The 24,149-nt window shown below is 38.6% G+C and overlaps 1 protein-coding gene across 1 annotated transcript in view; it reads left to right on the top strand.

The window, feature by feature from the left end:
• Positions 1–24,149, top strand: part of LOC124802781 (Down syndrome cell adhesion molecule-like protein Dscam2) — an 866,453-nt gene that overhangs the window by 682,570 nt on the left and 159,734 nt on the right. The window contains exons 16-19 of the mRNA XM_047263777.1: positions 389–562; positions 1,824–1,974; positions 12,067–12,215; positions 12,326–12,457. Coding sequence (XP_047119733.1) covers positions 389–562; positions 1,824–1,974; positions 12,067–12,215; positions 12,326–12,457 — 606 coding nt within the window. The remainder of the gene's footprint in view (positions 1–388; positions 563–1,823; positions 1,975–12,066; positions 12,216–12,325; positions 12,458–24,149) is intronic.

Genomic DNA, 24,149 nt, shown 5'->3' with positions numbered 1-24,149 from the left:
TCTAACCCTTTTGTCATCCCCCAGTTATAATGTTTTTCTAATGCTTTACAGTCAGATAGTTACTGCTATATAATTCTGTCAGCTCTATCCTGTTATTTGTGAGCTGTCAGTGAGCACAGAATTTAATCTTGATTTATGCACTTATTGCTTATAGTGAAGAAGAGTGAACAGAAAGCTATGGTAATACATATTTATTTGATTATATTACAGTGTTTTAGATGTAGTGGAAATGAAATACTTTGTAACTCTTTACCAGTCTATAAAAAATTCAAAAATATATCTGTCTTTGAAAACAAAGCAGATCTGAAATACATTGCAAATTTTTAAATTAGTACTGACTGAAATCTGAATATTTTGCATGTGAAGTGTTATTTTCAATCTTTTTCAGGTGACACACCTGGAGATTATAATGATCTTAAGCCCAACAACCCCAATATAAGAGTGGAGGATGGGACACTGTCAATAAATAACATACAAAAAACTAATGAAGGCTATTATTTATGTGAAGCTGTAAATGGCATTGGGTCAGGATTGTCTGCTGTTATTTTAATCAGTGTGCAAGGTAGGAAAAAAGATTTAAGTAATATAAAGTATAATGTTTATTATTATAATATTTAGTGTGCAATATTATGAATTTTTCCAACAGTGTGGTTTATAAAAACAATAATTAAGCTCTTGACAAATTAATGTTGTTTTAGACATTGATTAAAGTGCTAAGAAGGAATACCAAGTCTCAAATACACACAGAAGCAAAGAGTTGGATGTTATAGCACAACTTCTGAGTTACAGCTCCATGATAGTATTTCGCTTAACATAAATGCATAGCCAGTAGCTGAGTGTGGTGCCTTTAAGGCTGTCTCAAGCTATCATCTCCTGAGAAATCTGTATATGAGTTTTTTCATTTGTAATTATTTGAAATAGTGGCACTCTGCTAGTTCAAAATTGTTGATGCTTTTGTGGCCACTTGTTGGCATATTGTCTGGTGGCTTTAATCTCAGGCTCTTTGGCTGACATTTCTGTAATAATTTTCTGACTTTTGCCAGCAGGAGGTGCTGGCATTCTCAAAGATTTGTTCTCTGTTGCTGGCAGTCACCAACAATAGAGGGCAAATCTTTGACAGTGCCAACTAGTCATGCTGGCAAAACATTTGAAGGATCTTTAAAGAACTGTCATCTGGAAAACACGAGATGAAAGTCATCAGGTAGCCTGTTAGTTGATCCCATATTTATTAGCAGACTCTGCATTAGAACAAATTCATATACTTTAAATCAGGCTGTTTCAGTCCTGCTCCATGAGTCACAGTTACCCGCAATCAACTGTCAGCTCACCCATAAGTACAGGCACTTGTAGTATAGGCTACTTACCAGATGGTCCTACTAAAATGCATTCATGCCTCTCATCTATGTACATGAGCCATCTGCTGACTCTGGAGCCCAGCAGGTGCTCAGCAAAGGCTTACAATTGTGCAGGCTTCAGTACAGAGCTACCTGACTGCTCACTCATCAGCAGCTTACCCAACAATGGGTGCATGGCAGTATGCAGATTGACATCCGAGCTGGAACAGCCTGCTGTAAAGACTTACATTTCTGTGGAAGGAACATCTACTCTGAACTGATTAATAACTGTATAGGAAAGCCCTGGTTACTCAGAATTGATTTATTCTCTTTGCACAATAAACTCAGATCCACATTTTTTCCCTCTTGTCCCTCTAAATTAGTTCTGGCCTTCACAGCCCTCTGCCTTCCCTAGAATCCTGTCTCAGAGCTCTTTACTCATTGGTAACTTAACTCATGGTTCTAATATTAATAAAAACTATCTTACAGCTCCCCCTCATTTCGAGATCAAATTGCGTAACCAGACATCACGTCGTGGGGAACCAGCTGTCCTGCAATGTGAAGCTAGAGGTGAAAAACCAATTGGTATCTTGTGGAATATGAATAACAAACGCCTTGATCCCAAGAGTGACAATAACAGGTACAAAAAACAAAAAGCAAAACATCTTTATGCTCGTAGTTATTGATACACTAACTAACTTCTGCATACTCCAGAAACTGATTAAGAATACTTTACAGATCCACATGGGCTTGTCAAAGCTTGTAGTGTTATGTAAAACATGCAACATTACTGGATATTGATCATGTGTACGGGGTTAATTTGTTACTCTGTATCCGAACATTAATCTTCATTTGACTGTAAGAACCGCACAAAGACAAAGACAAAGACAAAGGCAAAGTAAAGTAATTTTTAGAAATGCTTAAAACTATCAGGATTTCAGTTGAAGTGATTAAAAAGATGCAAAAGTCAACAACGAATGGAACACTGTTCCCAGTGTTAACATGCAACAGGAGTCAATCACGAAGCTATGAAGGTGTGCTGAAAACTAATGCCTCCGAATTTTTTATTCTCTTGTCAGTATATTACATGTCATGCATGTTACTTGGTCAACTTTCCTGCCTGTGCCGCTAGAGGGCTCAGAATTGTAGTGTGTGATATGGCAATGTGTAATTTAACTACATATGTTGCTGGACTGCAGGACACTTATAAAACTGAAAGCATTAATTCTAAGCGTTTATCCACACATCAAGCACCCTCTGCTACAGTATAACAATGTCAGACCCCACATGAGTGCTGTGAAATCTACAACCTGACACCTTGGGTCCGCTGTCATCAGTCATCCTCCATACGGTCCTGACTTGGTCCCATCCAATTTTCCATTGTTTCCAAAGTTTAAAGAACACTTTTGAATATTTCACTTGATTGTGATGAAGCGGTACAAGCAGAGGTGAGGTGGTTGCTCAGTCAACAAAGACAAACATTCTACAGTAACAGCATCAACAAAATGGTCTGCCATTGGGAGAAATGTGTTCGTAACCAGGATGGCTATATTGAGAAATAAATATGTAGATGCAAAGAATAAAGGTGTAAGTGTTAGTAAAGTTTGTTGTATTTAAAAAGCTTTAAGAGTTTTTGCATAAAAATATGGAAGCATTACTTTTCAGCACAACCTTGTATATTTATTTTCAACCCGCTCTTAAATTTCTGCATATTTCTGCATGCCAGTGGGCGTGCACAAATGCATGCGTGGATGCATCATCTAGCTACTGCCACAAATTCCATATCACTGAAGAGAATTATCAAAACATGTTGCTGTATAATTATTATATGTTGTTTGAGAACTGTACCACATCATAGATTTTGGGCGGAGTGGGGCCTGGACTGGGGTAGTGCAAATGTGGGATTATTTTGGCTCTTGTAGCCATGCTATACTGGCACCTTGTCATTGGCCATACCTGCAGCAGCACATGGGAAAGCAAGACACAGTTTCCAAGGTTACAACTAGCGTGACGGGCTCCGTGCTGGCACAATGTGTGACCGTACTCTGCTACAGGTTGTAGTATAGAATTTGGGTGGAGTCTGATTTGGTCTGGGGAGAGTGCAGGCACAGGATTATTTGCTGGAAAAAAAGTATTAAAACAATAAATTCCTTTCACAACAAATCACAAGAACAGAATATTAAACAAAGTTAGCAACTCAGGGCTTATTTCAACAAAAACTTTATAAAACAATATATACCTTACACAACAAATCACAAGAACAGAATATTCTACAGACCTGACAACTCAAGACGTTACTGCTCAGCTCTAGTTCTTGAGCAAGCTGGGCACTAGAGTTGTTGTTGTTGTTGTTGTTGTTGTGGTCTTCAGTCCAGAGAGTGGTTTGATGCAGCTCTCCATGCTACTCTATCCTGTGCAAGCTTCTTCATCTCCCAGTACCTGCTGCAACCTACATCCTTCTGAATCTGTTTAGTGTATTCATCTCTTGGTCTCCCTCTACGATTTTTACCCTCCACACTGCCCTCCAATACTAAATTGGTGATCCCTCGATGTCTCAGAACATGTCCTACCAACCAATCCCTTCTTCTAGTCAAGTTGTGCCACAAACTTCTCTTCTCCCCAATCCTATTCAAACCTCCTCATTAGTTATGTGATCTACTCATCTAATCTTCAGCATTCTTCTGTAGCACCACATTTTGAAAGCTTCTATTCTCTTCTTGTCTAAACTATTTATCGTCCATGTTTCACTTCCATACATGGCTACACTCCATACAAATACTTTCAGAAACTACTTCCTGACACTTAAATCAATACTCGATGTTAACAAACTTCTCTTCTTCAGAAACGCTTTCCTTGCCATTGCCAGTCTACATTTTATATCCTCTCTACTTCGACCATCATCAGATATTTTGCTCCCCAAATAGCAAAACTCCTTTACTACTTTAAGTGTCTCATTCCCTAATCTAATTCCCTCAGCATCACCCGATTTAATTCGACTACATTCCGTGATCCTCGTTTTGCTTTTGTTGATGTTCATCTTATACCCTCCTTTCAAGACACTGTCCATTCTGTTCAACTGCACTTCCAAGTCCTGTGCTGTCTCTGACAGGATTACAATGTCATCCGCAAACCTCAAAGTTTGTATTTCTTCTCCATGGATTTTAATATCTACTCCAAACTTTTCTGTTGTTTCCTTTACTGCTTGCTCAATATACAGATTGAATAGCATCAGGGAGAGGCTACAACCCTGTCTCACTCCCTTCCAAACCACTGCTTCCCTTTCATGTCCCTCGACTCTTATAACTGCCACCTGGCTTCTGTACAAATTGTAAATAGCGTTTTGCTCCCTGTATTTTACCCCTGCCACCTTCAGAATTTGAAAGAGAGTATTCCAGTCAACATTGTCAAAAGCTTTCTCTAAGTCTCCAAATGCTAGAAACGTAGGTTTGCCTATCCTTATCTAGCTTCAAAGATAAGTCGTAGGGTCAGTATTGCATCACGTGTTCCAATATTTCTACGGAATCCAAACTGATCTTCCCCGAGGTCAGCTTCTACCAGTTTTTCCATTCGTCTGTAAAGAATTCACGTTAGTATTTTGCATACGTGACTTATTAAACTGATTGTTCAGTAATTTTCACATCTGTCAGCACCTGCTTTCTTTGGGATTGGAATTATTATATTCTTCTTGAAGTCTGAGGGTATTTCGCTTGTCTCATACATCTTGCTCACCAGATGGTAGAGTTTTGTCAGAACTGGCTCGCCCAAGGCTGTCAGTAATTCTAATGGAATGTTGTCTACTCCTGGGGCCTTGTTTCGACTCAGGTCTTTCAGTGCTTTGTCAAACTCTTCATGCAGTATCGTATATCCCATTTCATCTTCATCTACATCCTCTTCCATTTCCATAATATTGTCCTCAAGTACATTGCCCTTGTATAGGCCCTCTATATACTCCTTCCACCTTTCTGCTTTCCCTTCTTTGCTTAGAACTGGGTTTCCATCTGAGCTCTTGATATTCATACAAGTGATTCTCTTTTCTTCAAAGGTCTCTTTAATTTTCCTGTAGGCAATATCTATCTTACTCCTAGTGAGATAAGCCTCTATATCCTTACATTTGTCCTCTAGCCATCCCTGCTTAGCCATTTTGCACTTCCTGTCGATCTCATTTTTGAGACGTTTGTATTCCTTTTTACCCGCTACATTTACTGCATTTTTATATTTTCTCCTTTCATAAATTAAAGTCAATATTTCTTCTGTTACCCAAGGGTTTCTACTAGCCCTCGTCTTTTTACCTGTTTGATCTTCTGCTGCCTTCACTATTTCATCCCTCAATGCTACCCATTCTTCTTCTACTGTATTTCTTTCCCCAATTCCTGTCAATTGTTCCCTTATGCTCTGCCTGAAACTCTGTACAACCTCTGGTTCTTTCAGTTTATCCAGGTCCCATCTCCTTAAATTCTCACCTTTTTGCAGTTTCTTCAGTTTTAATCTACAGTTCATAACCAATAGATTGTGGTCAGAGTCCACATCTGCCCCTGGAAATGTCTTACAATTTAAAACCTGGTTCCTAAATCTATGTCTTACCATTATATAATCTATCTGAAACCTGTCAGTATCTCCAGGCTTCTTCCATGTATACAACCTTCTTTTATGATTCTTGAACCAAGTGTTAGCTATGATTAAGTTGTGCTCTGTGCAAAATTTTATCAGGCGGCTTCCTCTATCATTTCTTAGCCCCAATCCATATTCACCTACTACATTTCCTTTTCTCCGTTTTCCTACTACCGAATTCCAGTCACCCATGACTATTAAATTTTCATCTCCCTTCACTATCTGAATAATTTCTTTGATTTCATCATACATTTCTTCAATTTCTTCGTCATCTGCAGAGCTAGTTGGCATATAAACTTGTACTACTGTAGTAGGCATGGGCTTCGTGTCTATCTTGGCCACAATAATGCGTTCACTATGCTGTTTGTAGTAGCTTACCCGCACTCCTATTTTCCTATTCATTATTAAAGCTACTCCTGCATTACCCCTATTTGATTTTGTATTTATGATCCTGTATTCGCCTGACCAAAAGTCTTGTTCCTCCTGCCACCGAACTTCACTAATTCCCACTATATCTAACTTTAACCTATCCATTTCCCTTTTTAAATTTTCTAACCTACCTGCCCGATTAAGGGATCTGACATTCCACGCTCCGATCCGTAGAATGCCAGTTTTCTTTCTCCTGATAACAACGTCCTCCTGAGTAGTCCCCGCCCAGAGATCCGAATGTGGGACTATTTTACCTCCGGAATATCTTACCCAAGAAGACGCCATCATCATTTAAGCATACAGTAAAGCTGCATGCCCTCGGGACAAATTACGGCTGTAGTTTCCCCTTGCTTTCAGCCGTTTGCAGTGCCAGCACAGCAAGGCCGTTTTGGTTAGTGTTACAAGGCCAGATCAGTCAATCATCCAGACTGTTGCCCCTGCAACTACTGAAAAGGCTGATGCCCCTCTTCAGGAACCACACGTTTGTCTGGCCTCTCAACAGATACCCCTCCGTTGTGGTTGCACCTACGGTACGGCTATCCAAGGGGAACCAACATGAACAAAATAACATGTCAAGATGTTCACACTCTTGGCCTATGGACATTACAGTTGGGCACCACTCAATGTAACAGTACAAATGCGTAAAGTCAGAGTCACCTCTAAATAGTGGAATCACTCTTTTGTCCCACAGACTTTGCAATTGGGTGTCAACTCCATATACCAGACCCAGTGAATAGTAACACCTACCATGGACCTTGCTGTTGGTGGGGAGGCTTGCGTGCCTCAGCGATACAGATAGCCGTACTGTAGGTGCAACCACAACGGAGGGGTATCTGTTGAGAGGCCAGACAAACGTGTGGTTCCTGAAGAGGGGCAGCAGCCTTTTCAGTAGTTGCAAGGGCAACAGTCTGGATGATTGACTGATCTGGCCTTGTAACAATAACCAAAACGGCCTTGCTGTGCTGGTACTGCGAACGGCTGAAAGCAAGGGGAAACTACAGCCGTAATTTTTCCCGAGGGCATGCAGCTTTACATGATGATGGTGTCCTCTTGGGTAAAATATTCCGGAGGTAAAATAGTCCCCCATTCGGATCTCCGGGCGGGGACTACTCAAGAGGATGTCGTTATCAGGAGAAAGAAAACTGGCGTTCTACGGATCGGAGCGTGGAATGTCAGATCCCTTAATCGGGCAGGTAGGTTAGAAAATTTAAAAAGGGAAATGGATAGGTTAAAGTTAGATATAGTGGGAATTAGTGAAGTTCGGTGGCAGGAGGAACAAGACTTCTGGTCAGGTGACTACAGTGTTATAAACACAAAATCAAATAGGGGGAATGCAGGAGTAGGTTTAATAATGAATAGGAAAATAGGAATGCGGGTAAGCTACTACAAACAGCATAGTGAACGCATTATTGTGGCCAAGATAGATACGAAGCCCACACCTACTACAGTAGTACAAGTTTATATGCCAACTAGCTCTGCAGATGATGAAGAAATTGAAGAAATGTATGATGAAGTAAAAGAAATTATTCAGATTGTGAAGGGAGACGAAAATTTAATAGTCATGGGTGACTGGAATTCGAGTGTAGGAAAAGGGAGAGAAGGAAACACTGTAGGTGAATATGGATTGGGGGACAGAAATGAAAGAGGAAGCCGCCTGGTAGAATTTTGCACAGAGCACAACATAATCATAACTAACACTTGGTTTAAGAATCATGAAAGAAGGTTGTATACATGGAAGAACCCTGGAGATACTAAAAGGTATCAGATAGATTATATAATGGTAAGACAGAGATTTAGGAACCAGGTTTTAAATTGTAAGACATTTCCAGGGGCAGATGTGGACTCTGACCACAATCTATTGGTTATGACCTGTAGATTAAAACTGAAGAAACTGCAAAAAGGTGGGAATTTAAGGAGATGGGACCTGGATAAACTAAAAGAACCAGAGGTTGTACAGAGATTCAGGGAGAGCATAAGGGAACAATTGACAGGAATGGGGGAAATAAATACAGTTGAAGAAGAATGGGTAGCTTTGAGGGATGAAGTAGTGAAGGCAGCAGAGGATCAAGTAGGTAAAAAGATGAGGGCTAGTAGAAATCCTTGGGTAACAGAAGAAATATTGAATTTAATTGATGAAAGGAGAAAATATAAAAATGCACTAAGTGAAACAGGCAAAAAGGAATACAAACGTCTCAAAAATGAGATCGACAGGAAGTGCAAAATGGCTAAGCAGAGATGGCTAGAGGACAAATGTAAGGATGTAGAGGCCTATCTCACTAGGGGTAAGATAGATACCGCCTACAGGAAAATTAAAGAGACCTTTGGAGATAAGAGAACGACTTGTATGAATATCAAGAGCTCAGATGGAAACCCAGTTCTAAGCAAAGAAGGGAAAGCAGAAAGGTGGAAGGAGTATATAGAGGGTCTATACAAGGGCAATGTACTTGAGGACAATATTATGGAAATGGAAGAGGATGTAGATGAAGATGAAATGGGAGATACGATACTGCGTGAAGAGTTTGACAGAGCACTGAAAGACCTGAGTCAAAACAAGGCCCCAGGAGTAGACAATATTCCATTGGAACTACTGACGGCCGTGGGAGAGCCAGTCCTGACAAAACTCTACCATCTGGTGAGCAAGATGTATGAAACAGGCGAAATACCCTCAGACTTCAAGAAGGATATAATGATTCCAATCCCAAAGAAAGCAGGTGTTGACAGATGTGAAAATTACCGAACTATCAGCTTAATAAGTCACAGCTGCAAAATACTAACACGAATTCTTTACAGACGAATGGAAAAACTAGTAGAAGCCAACCTCGGGGAAGATCAGTTTGGATTCCGTAGAAACACTGGAACACGTGAGGCAATACTGACCTTACGACTTATCTTAGAAGAAAGATTAAGGAAAGGCAAACCTACGTTTCTAGCATTTGTAGACTTAGAGAAAGCTTTTGACAATGTTGACTGGAATACTCTCTTTCAAATTCTAAAGGTGGCAGGGGTAAAATACAGGGAGCGAAAGGCTATTTACAATTTGTACAGAAGCCAGATGGCAGTTATAAGAGTCGAGGGACATGAAAGGGAAGCAGTGGTTGGGAAGGGAGTAAGACAGGGTTGTAGCCTCTCCCCGATGTTGTTCAATCTGTATATTGAGCAAGCAGTAAAGGAAACAAAAGAAAAATTCGGAGTAGGTATTAAAATTCATGGAGAAGAAATAAAAACTTTGAGGTTCGCCGATGACATTGTAATTCTGTCAGAGACAGCAAAGGACTTGGAAGAGCAGTTGAATGGAATGGACAGTGTCTTGAAAGGAGGATATAAGATGAACATCAACAAAAGCAAAACAAGGATAATGGAATGTAGTCTAATTAAGTCGGGTGATGCTGAGGGAATTAGATTAGGAAATGAGGCGCTTAAAGTAGTAAAGGAGTTTTGCTATTTGGGGAGCAAAATAACTGATGATGGTCGAAGTAGAGAGGATATAAAATGTAGGCTGGCAATGGCAAGGAAAGCGTTTCTGAAGAAGAGAAATTTGTTAGCATCCAGTATTGATTTAAGTGTCAGGAAGTCATTTCTGAAAGTATTCGTATGGAGTGTAGCCATGTATGGAAGTGAAACATGGACGATAAATAGTTTGGACAAGAAGAGAATAGAAGCTTTCGAAATGTGGTGCTACAGAAGAATGCTGAAGATTAGATGGGTAGATCACGTAACTAATGAGGATGTATTGAATAGGATTGGGGAGAAGAGAAGTTTGTGGCACAACTTGACCAGAAGAAGGGATCGGTTGGTAGGACATGTTCTGAGGCATCAAGGGATCACCAATTTAGTATTGGAGGGCAGCGTGGAGGGTAAAAATCGTAGAGGGAGACCAAGAGATGAATACACTAAGCAGATTCAGAAGGATGTAGGTTGCAGTAGGTACTGGGAGATGAAAAAGCTTGCACAGGATAGAGTAGCATGGAGAGCTGCATCAAACCAGTCTCAGGACTGAAGACCACAACAACAACAACAACTTCTGTCTCTACCTGCCAACTACTCACTACTACTACTACTACTACTACAGTACAAATCTACCTACACTATGAACAACAGTAACCACACAATTGACAGAACTCTTGTTTTGAGAAACCTTAACGATGACAGCAGTGAAGCAATAAAGAAAGTAACTGAATAAGTAAACAAGTAAAATGTATAACAATGAGTGGAATGTGGGTATTGTGTGATAATAGAGATCAAGACCATGAGGTTGGTGGCATGTGAGGATAATTGTAGAGAAGGATGTTCTGACCTGTGGCAGTCAAATAAACTAGTATTTGGTGGGAGAATCTAATTAACCTACATAGTGTAGCAGGCACTAGGGTCACGTGAGTCATGCTGTAGAGATCTTCAGCACCTGGGTACTGGATGCCCTCAAGACCAGTTCTTGTTTGTCCATTCATGCACACAGCCAGTTTGATGCTGATCATTTGTACATAAAATGTTCAGAGTGAATCTCTATTAATGGTTAACATCATGGCCCAGTACTTCTGAATATGGTGTGTTTGACCTACTCTCTCTGACACTTTCCCCTTCAACCCAGTTTCCCCTCGTTTTTAGAACATCCCAGGATGTGAATGATCTGATCCTCCTCTCTAACATTAGTCATTGTATCCCAGAGGAAGGAACTAGTAGCTCTTTAGAGCTACTACATGGGACAAGTTTTCCACTTTTAAAAGTGTCTATCAGCAGCACTGGAATTTTTACTCCTAAACGTAAGTGATGATCAACTGTTCTATTTCTTTGAAATTTTATAGTTTTCTCAAGTGTTTTTTCCTTTATAAGTTGCAGTCCACTGTGTTTCTTACTGCAGTTCATGCTCACAAACAAAAATTGAAACAAGAACCCCACTGAAAAGTGGTTGTAGTGCTGTTGATTCTATTCATCAGATATTCTCACTGGTAAACATTTTTTTAAATTACCACTACCAGTCACAGACTTTGTCAACTAGTGTATTACTTATTTATTTAGCGACGTGTTTTGAGGGCTAGACCACATCTTCAGGCTAAATGGCATTACAAAAGCGACTTTACAATAAGGTCATACTGATGGTACATAGTCTTTTCGTAAATGCTGTGGTCATCCTGTGGAAAAAGAGAAAACTTAGTAAGAGGCAATGTCGCTTTGGAAGCTGGACTGATGTTTGCAGGAAAATGTTTTGTAACAGTCACTCACTTTGTGACATCAATATGACCTTATTGTAAGGTTGTTTTGTAATGTCATTTAGCCTGAAGGTGAGGTATAACCCTCGAAACATGTCACTAAATAAAGAAGTAATACAATAGTTGACAAAGTTTGTGACTGGTAGTGGTAATTCTCAGTGGTCTTTTCATCTTCCCAAAAAATTGAAGACTAATAATAAACATATAATATGATAATGACATATCTTGGTAGGAGGGATTAAACACTGCTTAATTCCTTAAAAAAGCAACTTAGAAACAAATTTTCGGTAATAAAGTACATTTTAAGACATTTAGTGAATTTTTCTTAACATTGTTTTTATTTGTATAAGATACTTTGTAAGTGAAGGTATGTAACTATTCTGTTCTCTAGAACATTCAGTTTAGCAGTGTGTTCAGAATATATTATACTAATGTGAACTTTTACTTTGTGGTTATTTCTCAATTGCTGTTACTGCAATACCATTTCACAGATACACGATCAGAGAGGAAATACTTCCTAATGGTGTTTTGTCTGACCTGAGCATAAAACGAACTGAGAGAGAGGATTCTGCTCTGTTCACATGTGTTGCTACAAATGCATTTGGGAGTGATGATACAAGCATTAATATGATTGTTCAAGGTAATGTTTGCTGTAGTAATGCTGATAGCTGGAAGCAGTAGATACTGTTTGTGTTGGACACACATCTGCATTCTGTACAAGTACATGCAACAGCATTGATTTTTTGACAGAGGTTCCGGAAGTACCTGACGGCTTGAAAGTTCTGGATAAATCTGGCCGGTCTGTTCAGTTGTCTTGGGCTGCACCATATGATGGAAAGTCTCCAATCAAACGTTATCTTATTGAATTCAAACATGCAAAAGGTATTACATTTATTTACTTATCTGTGTATTTGGATTGGCCATTTTGAAAAGGGGTCATCTCCAGTTTTCCAAATTTTACAGGAGAAACAAAAACCATATTATAATGCTTACATTTTGCAGAATGGTGATGAATCTTTTTCCTGTTAACAGTTGTCTTGTTAGGAATAAAAATGTTATTTTGGACAGTTTTAACCTGTTCTTGTGCACAAGGAAATTAATTTTTCATGAGAGAGATGACTTGTTTTCAAAATACACTTTTTTTAGGCTGTATATAAAGAGTATTTGTATTTGCAATATTACAAAAATCTCCAAATGAGTCTTAAGCTCTCACACAAATAAACTGAAAAAACAGTGAAAACAGCACGATGGTTCTGGGAAGTCCGCACAATAAAATGAACTTTGTTTTAGAATTCTTCAGGAGCTTCATCATTCGTGGTGGCAGGCCAAAGGTAAATCTCGTCATCAAATTCCTTGTGTGTATCTCATATGTATTGGTACAACTTATTTAAATCTTTGATTTTCTCAACATTTATAGGAATTTTCCCAGCATAAGATGGATTATTAGATGGATCTCGGATGAATAGCAATGAGCCAGTTCATTATTTCCTTAGTAAGTGAAATTGATCCTCTATTATGCAATCTGCAGGAGGTTTCACAATCACAGTTCCTGGTACCTGACTTGTAAATTGAAATTCATAATACTTATTCACTGCAAAATTAGACTTTTCTTTGTTAGGGATTGCTTGGCCAAAACTTTCAGTTGAAAGGACTTTCTTTTCGAAGGATGTCGGCCACCAAGTATTGAATGCTGCCACATCTTGATGATGAGTAGCATGATTTACATTCAATTTACTCAGATTTGATGACCTTTCAATTATATCTCGTACTGTTGAGGAGAATAAATCCTGTCCTGATGTCGAATTTTCCTTTTCACTGTCGCAAAGTACGGTATTATTTTTGAAAACCTTCTCTTCATGGCAATGGGAATAAGAATTCTACTTTGGTATTGTTAAGGTTTTTGCCCCGGCAACCATCACAGAATAGATTAAGCTGTTCTGCTTCACTAGGTATGTATTCTGTAATGTCACTTAAAAAGAGCAAACTTCATTGGGACCTTTTTCCGTTCCTTTTCAATACATGAGTAAAATGTTGCTTTTCCAGTTTTGAAATTGTGAATGCAAAATTCGTTTAGCCATAGCTGACTAATAACAGACCTCTTGTATAGGCAAACAAGACAGGGGAAGATTTTGCGTGTAATCAAAGCACACTGCAGATACTTTTTCATTTTCTTTGCATGTTGGTCAGACAATATTCATTTTTTTGAGTTTTGGGGGTCTTTTCTTGTGGACAATAAGTTCAGTGGTTGCAGCACGTTTGGAGTTATCCTTTAAGAAGGGTTATCTTCTTATTTTGATATCTACCTCTTCACACTTCAAGCACTCGATGACAATTATTGAACAATACAATATGGCACTTGGAAGATATTTGATTGGATTTTGCAAATCTTTGACTTACTTTTTATTTGAATATCTTCATCAAACAAGCATTTCTTGCAGTTTTATGGTGGGGGAACATTGATTAGTCCTTGGAGAATAATATCTCGCTCATCCTTGGCATTAAACTTATTCACTGTCTTGATCAGTCCACAAATTTTTCAAGTGATATAGTGGAAAAACACCTAAAAATAAATAAATAAATAATAATAACAGGTAGCAAGAAAAGCTTATTACAATCACAAATTTGAGAATGATGATGATGATTTTTGAAATTTTCGAAGTGCAAACATTAGAATATATGTGTACAAGTGTGTATGGACATTTCAGGTGTTTCATTTATAGAGTAGAAACTTGTGTACTGTGTATTAAAGTGGAGACCTGGAAACGTCAGAGAGCTTCATCCCGCCGGAGGCCTCAGTGGTTGACAACCCCACAAAAGGCACAGCAGTCCACCTACCTCTCACCACCACCCCACAATGGACCCAGGATTATTGTGCAGTTTGGCCTCCAGTGCCCCTCCCCCCCCCCACCCCCACCCCCCCACCCCCACCCTCCACCCTACAGGAACGTCTCATACCAGACAAGTTTAACCCCAAATGTTTGCATGTTAGAGTCATTATGGTGTACGCATATGTGGAGACAGTGTTTGCACAGCCATCGCCGACATATTGTAACTTAGGCGTAATAAGGGGAACCACCCCGCATTTGCTGAGGCAGGTGGAAAACTACCTGAAAAACCATCCACAGGCTGGCCAACACACCGGACCTTTACACTAATCCGTTGGGCAGATTTGTGCCGAGGACCGGCATGCCTTCCCGCTTGAGAAGCAATGCGTTAGTTTGTGCGGCTAGCTGGGTGGGCATGAATAGAAAGTTACTTGCAGGGGTTTCCAGTCTACTGCAAGTTTTCCAACATAGTTAATATGCCCCTTTCCGATCTTCTTCTTCTTCTTCTTCTTATTCTTATTCTTCTCTCTCCTTTTTTTGAGGAAAGAGGACATACTTGATGAGCTTTCACTTCCTCACAAAGGCATGTTTGTTTAACAAAAACAAACATTAACACCGTGTGTAAGTGTCAAGCTGTAATAATGGCACTAGACTGCAAATGACAGACTGGCAGGGATTGTTGCATCAACCACAACAAAGGTAGAAGAAGAGGGGGAACAATGGGAGAAAAGTGGGGCAGACAAGAGTCCAACATGAGTGTGCAGTACATTTTGAAAATGGGCCATCTCTGAGACACAACTCCTTTTCAGAATGAATGTTATGTTTCCTCTCAGCTGCAACACACTACAATGATGTGATTTGACTCATTTTCATGAGGAATCACTGAACAGATACCAGAGAAACAGAATCCATTGAAAAAGAATTTTGCGAAAAAATTGGAGATGACCCCTTTTCAAAATGACCAATTCATTTGCTTTTGCACTTTTCATGTGCCCCATAACTATCATAATTTAGTTTATTTTTGGTGGGTTTGGGAGCTATGGTATTCAGTCTTGTTATGACAGCCCTGTTTTCACTAACCCCTGTACCCATTTTGATGCTTGTTACTAGCTAGGACTATTTGTTGCTAAGAGGTAAAGTGTGTTTTCACAACCATTTACTATTTAAGTGGGCTCATGAATTAATTGCTCAAAATAATATTGAGAGAATGCATTTGCACAATTTCAGATGTTGTTTTATGTCTATCTCCAGATTTAAACATGTATTTTTCCCAACATATCGAGGGTAAATTGAAGTCACCACCAGCTATAATTGTATGAGTTGACTACATGTTTGAAATTAGCCTCAAATTTTCTTTGAACCTTTCAGTAATTGTATCATTTGAGTTGGAAGGTCGGTAAAAGCATCCAATTGTTATTTTATTCGGTTTGGCAAGAATGACTTCTACCCGTACTAACTCACAGGAACTATCTACTTCAATTTTGCTATGAGATAAACTTCTTCTAACAGCAACAAACATGCTATCACCAACTATATATAGCCTGTCGTTTCTGAAGGGAAAGGAAGAGAGGTGAAGGAAAAGGACTGGTGAGATTTAGGAAAAGGGATGGAGTTTGAAAAGTCACCCAGGACACTGGGTCAGGGCTGACTTCCATTTCCATCCTGTCTGGTAAGTCATCCACGACCTGAGGTTCTGGATGACTTTTCTGAACTGTACCGCTTTTCCTAAAACTCACTAGTCTAAGCCACTGGCTCCGAAAGCTACCAGACTGTAATACCTTTTATATGTGTGTTCTGCCACTGCTTGGTGAGTAGATTTTTTATGTATCCAATTACATTATATTTCCAAATTTCTCCTCACTTTCTTGTACTGCTTGCTCTATGTACAGATTGAATAACATGGAGTATAGTCCATTAACGTGTTACATTCTCTTCTCAACTGTTTCCTCCATTTAAAGTATTTTGACTTTTACAACTGCTATCTAATTTCTGTACAAACATCTGATAATCTTTCACTTCCTGTATTTTATCCCTCATAACCTCACATTGTTCAAGAGTGTATTAAATTAAACACTGTCACAAGCTTTTTAAAGTCTACAAATGTTATAAATGTTGGTATGTCTTTCTTCTGTGTACTTTCTATGATAATTTGTATGGCCATGGCTTCTGCCAGTCTGTCAAGTGTTCTGTATGTAGACGAGGTTACTGTGTTGTGCTTGTGACTTATTAAAGTGGTAGTTTAGTAATATTAACACCTTTCATCATCCTGCTTTCTTGGTACTGAAGGTACTGCGTTCTTTTTGAAGTCTGAGGGTATTTGCTTGTCTCATATATCTTGTTTACCAAATGATGCTTGGTTCTCATATGTATCTTAATAATTCATAGAAATTGTCATTTTACCCAGGTTCCTTGTTTGGTATTTTAGTGCTCTTGTCAAATTTTTCTTGCAGTTGTGCATCAGCCAGCTCCACATCATCAACTACTTCTTCCCTTTCCATACTTTTCTTCAGGTTTATTTCCTTTGTATAGCTCTTCTATATATTCCTTCCCTTTTTTGCCCTTCTGTTCTTTGCTCATTACAGATTTGCTACCCGAAATCTCGCTGTCCATACAACTACTTCTCATTTCTTCAAAAGCCTCTCTGATATTACTGTATGTAGCTTCTATGTTTCCCATACCCTTACATGATTTTACAGATTTGAAATTTCTCCTCCAGCCATGGCTTCTTCGCTATTTTGCATTTTCTGTCAGTCTCATTTTTTAGATGTCTGTATTGCCTTTTGTCTGCTTCATTTGGTTCATTGCATGTTTTTTCTTTCATCAGTTACATACATAACATATTTTAAATAAAACTAAAAACTATGTACAATGAAACCCCTATTTTTCATTTTTGTGTGCTCCAGATGTAAAACATGCAAAATTTAGGAAAATGCAGACTCCAGAAAAATGTTTAAATCCTCAAAAATATGAACAAAAACACATGTAATTGGCATGTATGATTAAAAACAGCAATCCTCTCCAATATTTTGTAAACAATATATCTAAGTGAAGGAAATTAAATGCACAATACAAGGTTTACAGAATAATTTGTGATAACTAATTTCATCAGTTCTCAAAAAAGCACAGATATGTTAACAGCAAGTGAAAACTCATCAAAAAAATGAAATTGGTGTCTGGGTACAAGGTAATTCAGCTGTTTGCTGACATGCTACAGCCACAAATTATACATTCAAAAGTGCACGTTTTTGAGAGATCATCCAAGCAAAAATTCATGAACATGTTGAATTAAAACAAAAAACTATAATGATAAATGCGGACATCTGCTTAATGACATACATCGTCACCATTGCTGTTACTGTTTAATACTTTTCTTACAAGCTGCACTTAATATGCTCACCAATGTTAAAATGTTATTTTAGGCTTGAAGAGAGAAACAGAGACATGAAAAAATCAGTTTACTGCCCCAGTTGATGTTATAAGCTTATTGGAAGTCAGATCAGTGAATTTCCATACACTGTGCAAAATGTAAATTTGAAAGACAGCTTAGGTGCTACAGTTTTGCTTCATGTCCTCTATTACTGCTGCCAATCTTTACCATCTACGGTGGGTGTTGTGTGTGGTGCAAAGTATATACACGAGTAATATATATAGTTCTTGCAACTGCATCATGTCAGGTTTGAATGCGAAAGCCTTTAAAATGTGCTATCGCAAAACCTTTGTTCTATTTCCGTGTGAAATTTCTATCAAAGCACACATCATTTGCATGAAAAGCATATTTTCAGTACTTCACAAAATGCTTTCATCCCTACCAACACTCCTGTGCTGAAGGGTGAGTCCCCCTCTCCACCAGTAATAATCTCATTTTACATGTGTTATTGTGGTGTGGTGGCTGCACTGGCAATTGGGTGACTTAACAAGTCACCAGTCAATAAAAGTTCACTAGCCAGAAATGGACGATGTTTCCTCAGCTATGACTGAGAATATTCTTCAGGACTCAGTGTTTAAATTTAAAAGGTTGAAGATTGATATTATTGCTGAATGCAGTACATCAGAAATACATGCAAGTAGATGAGACTGGGTTATAAGTGACGGAAGATAAAGTGTCGGCTGGCCCTCCTCGTCACATATTGGCTCAGTATGGAGCATTTTGTGTTGACTGTCTTATTTTTCCATTACCGCTATAAAATAGCAGTAGTTGTATCATGATTGCACCACGACGCTAAATGTGGCAAGTTGTGTTGGCAACACGGATCGTGTGGATTATGTGAGCATTTTCTCTCTCACATCTCGCCTCTTCACAATGCCCTAAAAAATTCTCTTAACTCCACCAATATCTGTGGTGCCTTTTGTGCCACTTACAACTCGTTCAGTCACATCAGATGTCAGTAGGAAGAATATGGGGTGAAGTCAAGCGAGAGATTGAGTAGCAGTTAAAATCGAGGAAAGCCTTACTAGGAAGAAATGTAAAATTGGGGAATTTTTATCACTGATCTTATGGATTTTTCACAGGGGCTACAGATTTATGGTGTAGAATAGTGAAAAACGTAAAATCAGATAATGTAAAATCAAAGTTCTACTGTAATTGAATATTTTGGATGAAAAATAAATGCAAAGATTTATTTTGACCACTGTTTACCTTCAAAACATGAAATGTGGAGTATTGCTGATAGCAAGTAAAAGTGACCTATTAATTTATTTAGCTTTTGGTACTAACAGTTCTTTCATTACGAAGAGATGAATAAATTTTCAAAGATTAAAAAAAGTAAACAAAGGTCACTCAGATCTTAGGATGAGAGAAATACACTTGTAGTGAGGATTAGGGTAGACAAAGATAAAGGAGGAGGCAGCAAAGAGTGTAGATCAGAGATGATACATTGTTAAGCACTGTGCCAGCCTCTGTCCACAGATGATAAACACAGAATGAGAAGTATAGGTAGATTACAGGGAAAAAGAGATGAATAGTACAATTAAGAGTTAGGACACAAACAAGAATGATAATAAATTACGTATAAGTATAATGAAGGAAAGAGGGGGGATGTGTTAACAGAGATCAAGTCCAGGAATGTATGAAGCAGATACAAGGATGTGTTTGGGCCATGTTCTCATCACTGGTGTTCCGGGAACTATTGTTCATTTCATAATGACTGACCCCTTACTTTAAGCCCGTATTCTGATTAAATCACATGACAAAGAGCAATGTTTTGTACATAACTAGAATCATGGAAATGTCTATTTTTATTTGGTATATGAATATTGAATGTTAGTTGAAAAAGGGATGACATACACAGCAAAATTTTAGAAAGACCATGCTTTTTCAAGCATTTTTTGACGAGTGTCAGGTTTGAGCAGTCGGAGAAGTCAGATAATAATTAGGAGAAAAATTTCCTATGCACAGATTAAAGATATATCCATTCCTTACTTGAAAGTGGATTTTCATTGTTTTCCAATTCATAATTTTGTCGTGATAATGGCAGGTGCAAACTGTCACAATTCGCCTAATGGTGATGCATATGGACAAGACAAAGATTGTAATCCAAGTTCTGGTGTTGTCTTTCACATCTATTATTTTTCTAAGCACATAAATCTAAATGAAGTGCTAATATCACACCTTTAATTTATTTGCTTTTGCGTCTTTAGGTACTGCCTGCTTGCAGATGCTACATTCCTGTAACTCTGAACCATATTTCTATTTCATTGTTCAAGTACTTACATTGGGGCCACCCATCAGATAGAAAACAATCATGCTGCCATTCTTTGTTGTGTACTCGTGTGAGATAATTAGTTGCCTCGTGCTTGTGTGACTGAAACCATTCATCATTTATGGGGTTGAGAAAAGCCCATAAACATGCATGGTGATCAGTGTGCATGCTCACTTTGAGAGGGAGGGAGGAGGGGGGGGGGGGGGCAGAACAGAGCTCTAGCAGTTCTATATCACAGGAGCTGAAGAGGGCTTCTGAATGTCTTGGTATCAGTGAAATAAATGTTGAGAGAATATAGAGAAACTTCTTCATGTCTTGTATAACCAAAAAAGAGTTCTGGCAGGTGATAGAAGTGTGCATTTAATTAGTTTTCAAGGCAAGTTATATCCACAACTTGCTGGAAATGTTGAAAGCTGAAGTGGAAGACTTTCCTGATATGAGTGGAACAACCCTTTTACATGTTCTTTAGAAATTGGGCTTCAGATACAAAAAGTTCAGCAAAAAACCTGTACTCATGGAAAATGACCAAGCAGCAGGGAAAAGAGATGATTTCTTGTAGCAACTAGACACTGTTGAAACAGTGGGTTGACTATTCATTACACTGATGAGGGTTGGTGTGGTGCAAATGATTCCAAAAAGTTCAGATGGCAAGAACAAGAAACATGTTATGCATAAAAAATGTATACAAATATCACAGAGGAAGTGTCTAAGAGTGGAATGGTTGGAAAGGATGCATTTAAACACTGTCCAGTGCTGGGAGGAAAAAAGCACATTATTATTTGCAATACTGGTAATAAAGATGGGTTCAAGCAAAATGCTGCCTGTAGTTTTCTTGGGCAAAAAGGAGGTGCAGATTATCATTCTGAGATTATGACAGATACTACAAAGAGTGATTTAGGAGCATTCTCGAAAAAATTAGAAAACAGACATACGATTGTTGAAGATCATGCTCCACATCACATGTTAATAAATCTAGTACCACGAAATTCATCTATGAAATGAAGCAATGATTCTATTATTGAATTGATGTAAAGCAATAACGTAGAGCTTCTATTTAATGTCATGCCATACTGTAACTTGTACACTCCCACTGCAGGTCACAAGAATACCTTTTGGATAGTGTATTACACTCACTGGACACGGAAATTAAACTTGTGTGGTTGCCTTTGGTGCTCTGCATATTCAGTGTCTTTGAACTTATTTGGGCCTTTGTCAAGGACAAAGGAGCAAAGGAGAAGAAGAAGAAACTTAAGATAAATGAAACTTTACAGTTTTGTTGCTCTGCTCTGTAAAGTGCCCCCCAAAGTGTCTGGAATTCAGTGAGTCATATACAGAAACTTGAAACGACATGTTCACAAAGAGCCTTCTGTCTTGAGAGAGAATAGAACTGTTTCTGATCTAAGGAGATGATCTACCTATAGTGATATTGATTAAGGTAGTCATTATTTCACTCATCATTCTTTCCTGCCAAAATTTGTTTGATCTGATCAATTTTTCATTCACTGTAAAAATGCACAATATATTTCATTGTGCATTTATTGAGAGTTGCTTGGTGGTATCAAGTGTTCCTTTGCATTTTCCCATTTTATTAATTTCTACTCACAACAACAACTAAATGTGACAATACTGTATTGGAATGCAAATACATAGTTGCCATTTTTCACTAGTGAATAGCAGTGATTGCACATTACAATGGTGGTAGTGCACTGGTATGGCAGCTAAAACTCACCACAGCTTCGCATGGTCTGCAGCTACTAACACAACTGTGTTACAAACTCTAAACTGACAAACACAGGGATTATTCATCAGTAATGACAACAGTGTAACCAACAAAAGTTCAAGCTTTCTATGCCACAATAGATACAATGGTAAGCTCAACCACAGCATCTAGAGTGTGCCATTATAGCTTTGAAATTACTAGAAAATAACAAAAATCTGCCTCTAGATAGAGAATGATTGTATCTTTAAACTGTGCAGATGAAACTTTTTTGCCTAAGTGTGGTCTGGTTCCTATGACCCCTCAAAGCTGACACCAAAAAATGCTCAAAGAATCATATCTTCTCGTAAATATTACTGTGCACATCACCCCTTTTCAACTAAAATGTAATGTCCCTTGAGGCCAGCAAGCTACAGCACATGTAAGCCACAAGATGTAACCAGAATATGAGCTCAATGTCAGAGATAAATCGTTGTGAAATGGATAATAGTATTGGGTGGAAGAATCAAATAGCCTCTGTAGTGTAGCAAGTACTCAGATCCATTGAGTCATGTTATAGAACATAACTGAGTTCTTGCTAAACCGCATAGGGTGTTTAGATTCTCCCGCCCAATACTAGTTTCCATAGACTCTAGATATGTGAACTTGCTCTCCAACACATCTCTGCATTGTGACACCCTGCTGGATGTAATCTCCATAAACACAACCCTGTTATATATTTATTATGATTCTTTTTTCCTGTCATAATTCTTCATTGCAATATTTATCTCTCTCTCTCCCCCTAATGTTTCTTTATTTTCCACTTTGTGCTTATCATCTCTGGACTGCTGCTAGCACTGTGCTGTACTTGTCATCTCTGGACTGCAGCTAGCACTGTGCATCTCTGACATACTCTCTCTGACATTTTCCCTTTATCTTTGTGTTTCATTGTCCTCACTACAGACTGATTCTCATTATTCTGCACTGTAAATCAGCTGCCCTTTCTTTTTAAGCTTCCCCAACACATATTTCTCTTCTCGTCAATGAAGAAACTATTAATTCTGTAGATAGGTAGTGCGTCACTTTTACGTTTATGCGTGTCTTTCCAAATCATTACACATCTCACCTTCTGGAGGTAAAATTTGACCAACCATTTTGCCATATAATTAATATATTTACTCAATTGTATTTTCCTTTGTTACAAACAAGATTAGGATTATAGTATAAGAAATGAATGTACTCCAGAAGTTATGGCATAGCCTGACAATTTTAGGCCAGTGTACCCTTAGCATGTTAGGCTTTGCTGGACACATTCAACACAATACCTGCATGCCATACAGACCCTATGTATCGACCGTGTGAGTGGCACCCATATCCCATACGGGCACATCTTTTCTACTTGCTGAAATTTGGTTTCTTGCATGATACACAACTTGTGGCTGCACATGTTGTGGGGACGGCTTCACATGTTGTGGGGACATCAGACACTAGCTGTCAGAACTGTCAGGAAGAACAGAAAGGGCTTATACACAAGCTTCAAAACAAGGAAACCTTTTTTGGGGGAGTGGGGGGTCCTATTGTAGTGCTAAAATGGAAAAATAAGGTGAAGGTGAAATATTAAGCGTGGTTTTTAAGTAAGTACTGCTTTGAATTTAAAAAAAAAAGTCGTGCTAAGATATCTCAATAATTTTATTTTTACATGAAAGCCTGTGCCTTAATCTACACACATACGCCATTACAGTCTGATTCTTCCTTGTTTACGTTGTGTACTGAGTGTTTAAGATGCCTCTGATAATCGTGAGTCCCGCCGACTGTCCTTGAGTGGTACCACAACGACGCTGATGATTTCTTAAGCCAAATTGTTATGGACGATGAAACATGGGTGATCTACGTCACACCAGAATCAAAGCAACAGTCCATGGAAGTTGAGGAAGGGCATCGTTTTGCTGCAAGACAATGCCTGTCCGCTTGTGGCGAATCGGACCAAAGATCTCATCACATCTTTTCTATGGGAAACTCTAGATCATCCTCCGTACAGCCCTGATCTTACGCCCACTGACTACCATCTGTTTCTGCACTTGAAGAAACACCTGGGTGGTCAGCATCTTCAAGACGATGACGGAGTCAAAACAGTGGTGATGCAGTGGTTAATAAGTCAGGCGGCAGACTTTTATGGGGAGGATATTCAAAAACTGGTACAACGTTAGGACAAGTGCCTCGATATTGACGGAAATTATGTAGAAAAGTAGATTAAGGTACAGCTTTCATGTAAAAATAAAATTATTGAGATATCTTAGCATGTCTTTTTTTAATTTCAAAATGGTACTTACTTAAAAAACACACCTCGTGTATTG

The sequence above is a fragment of the Schistocerca piceifrons genome, chromosome 6 (assembly GCF_021461385.2).
Source record: "Schistocerca piceifrons isolate TAMUIC-IGC-003096 chromosome 6, iqSchPice1.1, whole genome shotgun sequence".
NCBI classification, from domain to species: Eukaryota; Metazoa; Arthropoda; class Insecta; order Orthoptera; family Acrididae; genus Schistocerca; species Schistocerca piceifrons.
The sequence above is the reverse complement of the archived record's forward strand: the minus strand, read 5'-3'. Positions and strand labels throughout refer to the sequence as shown.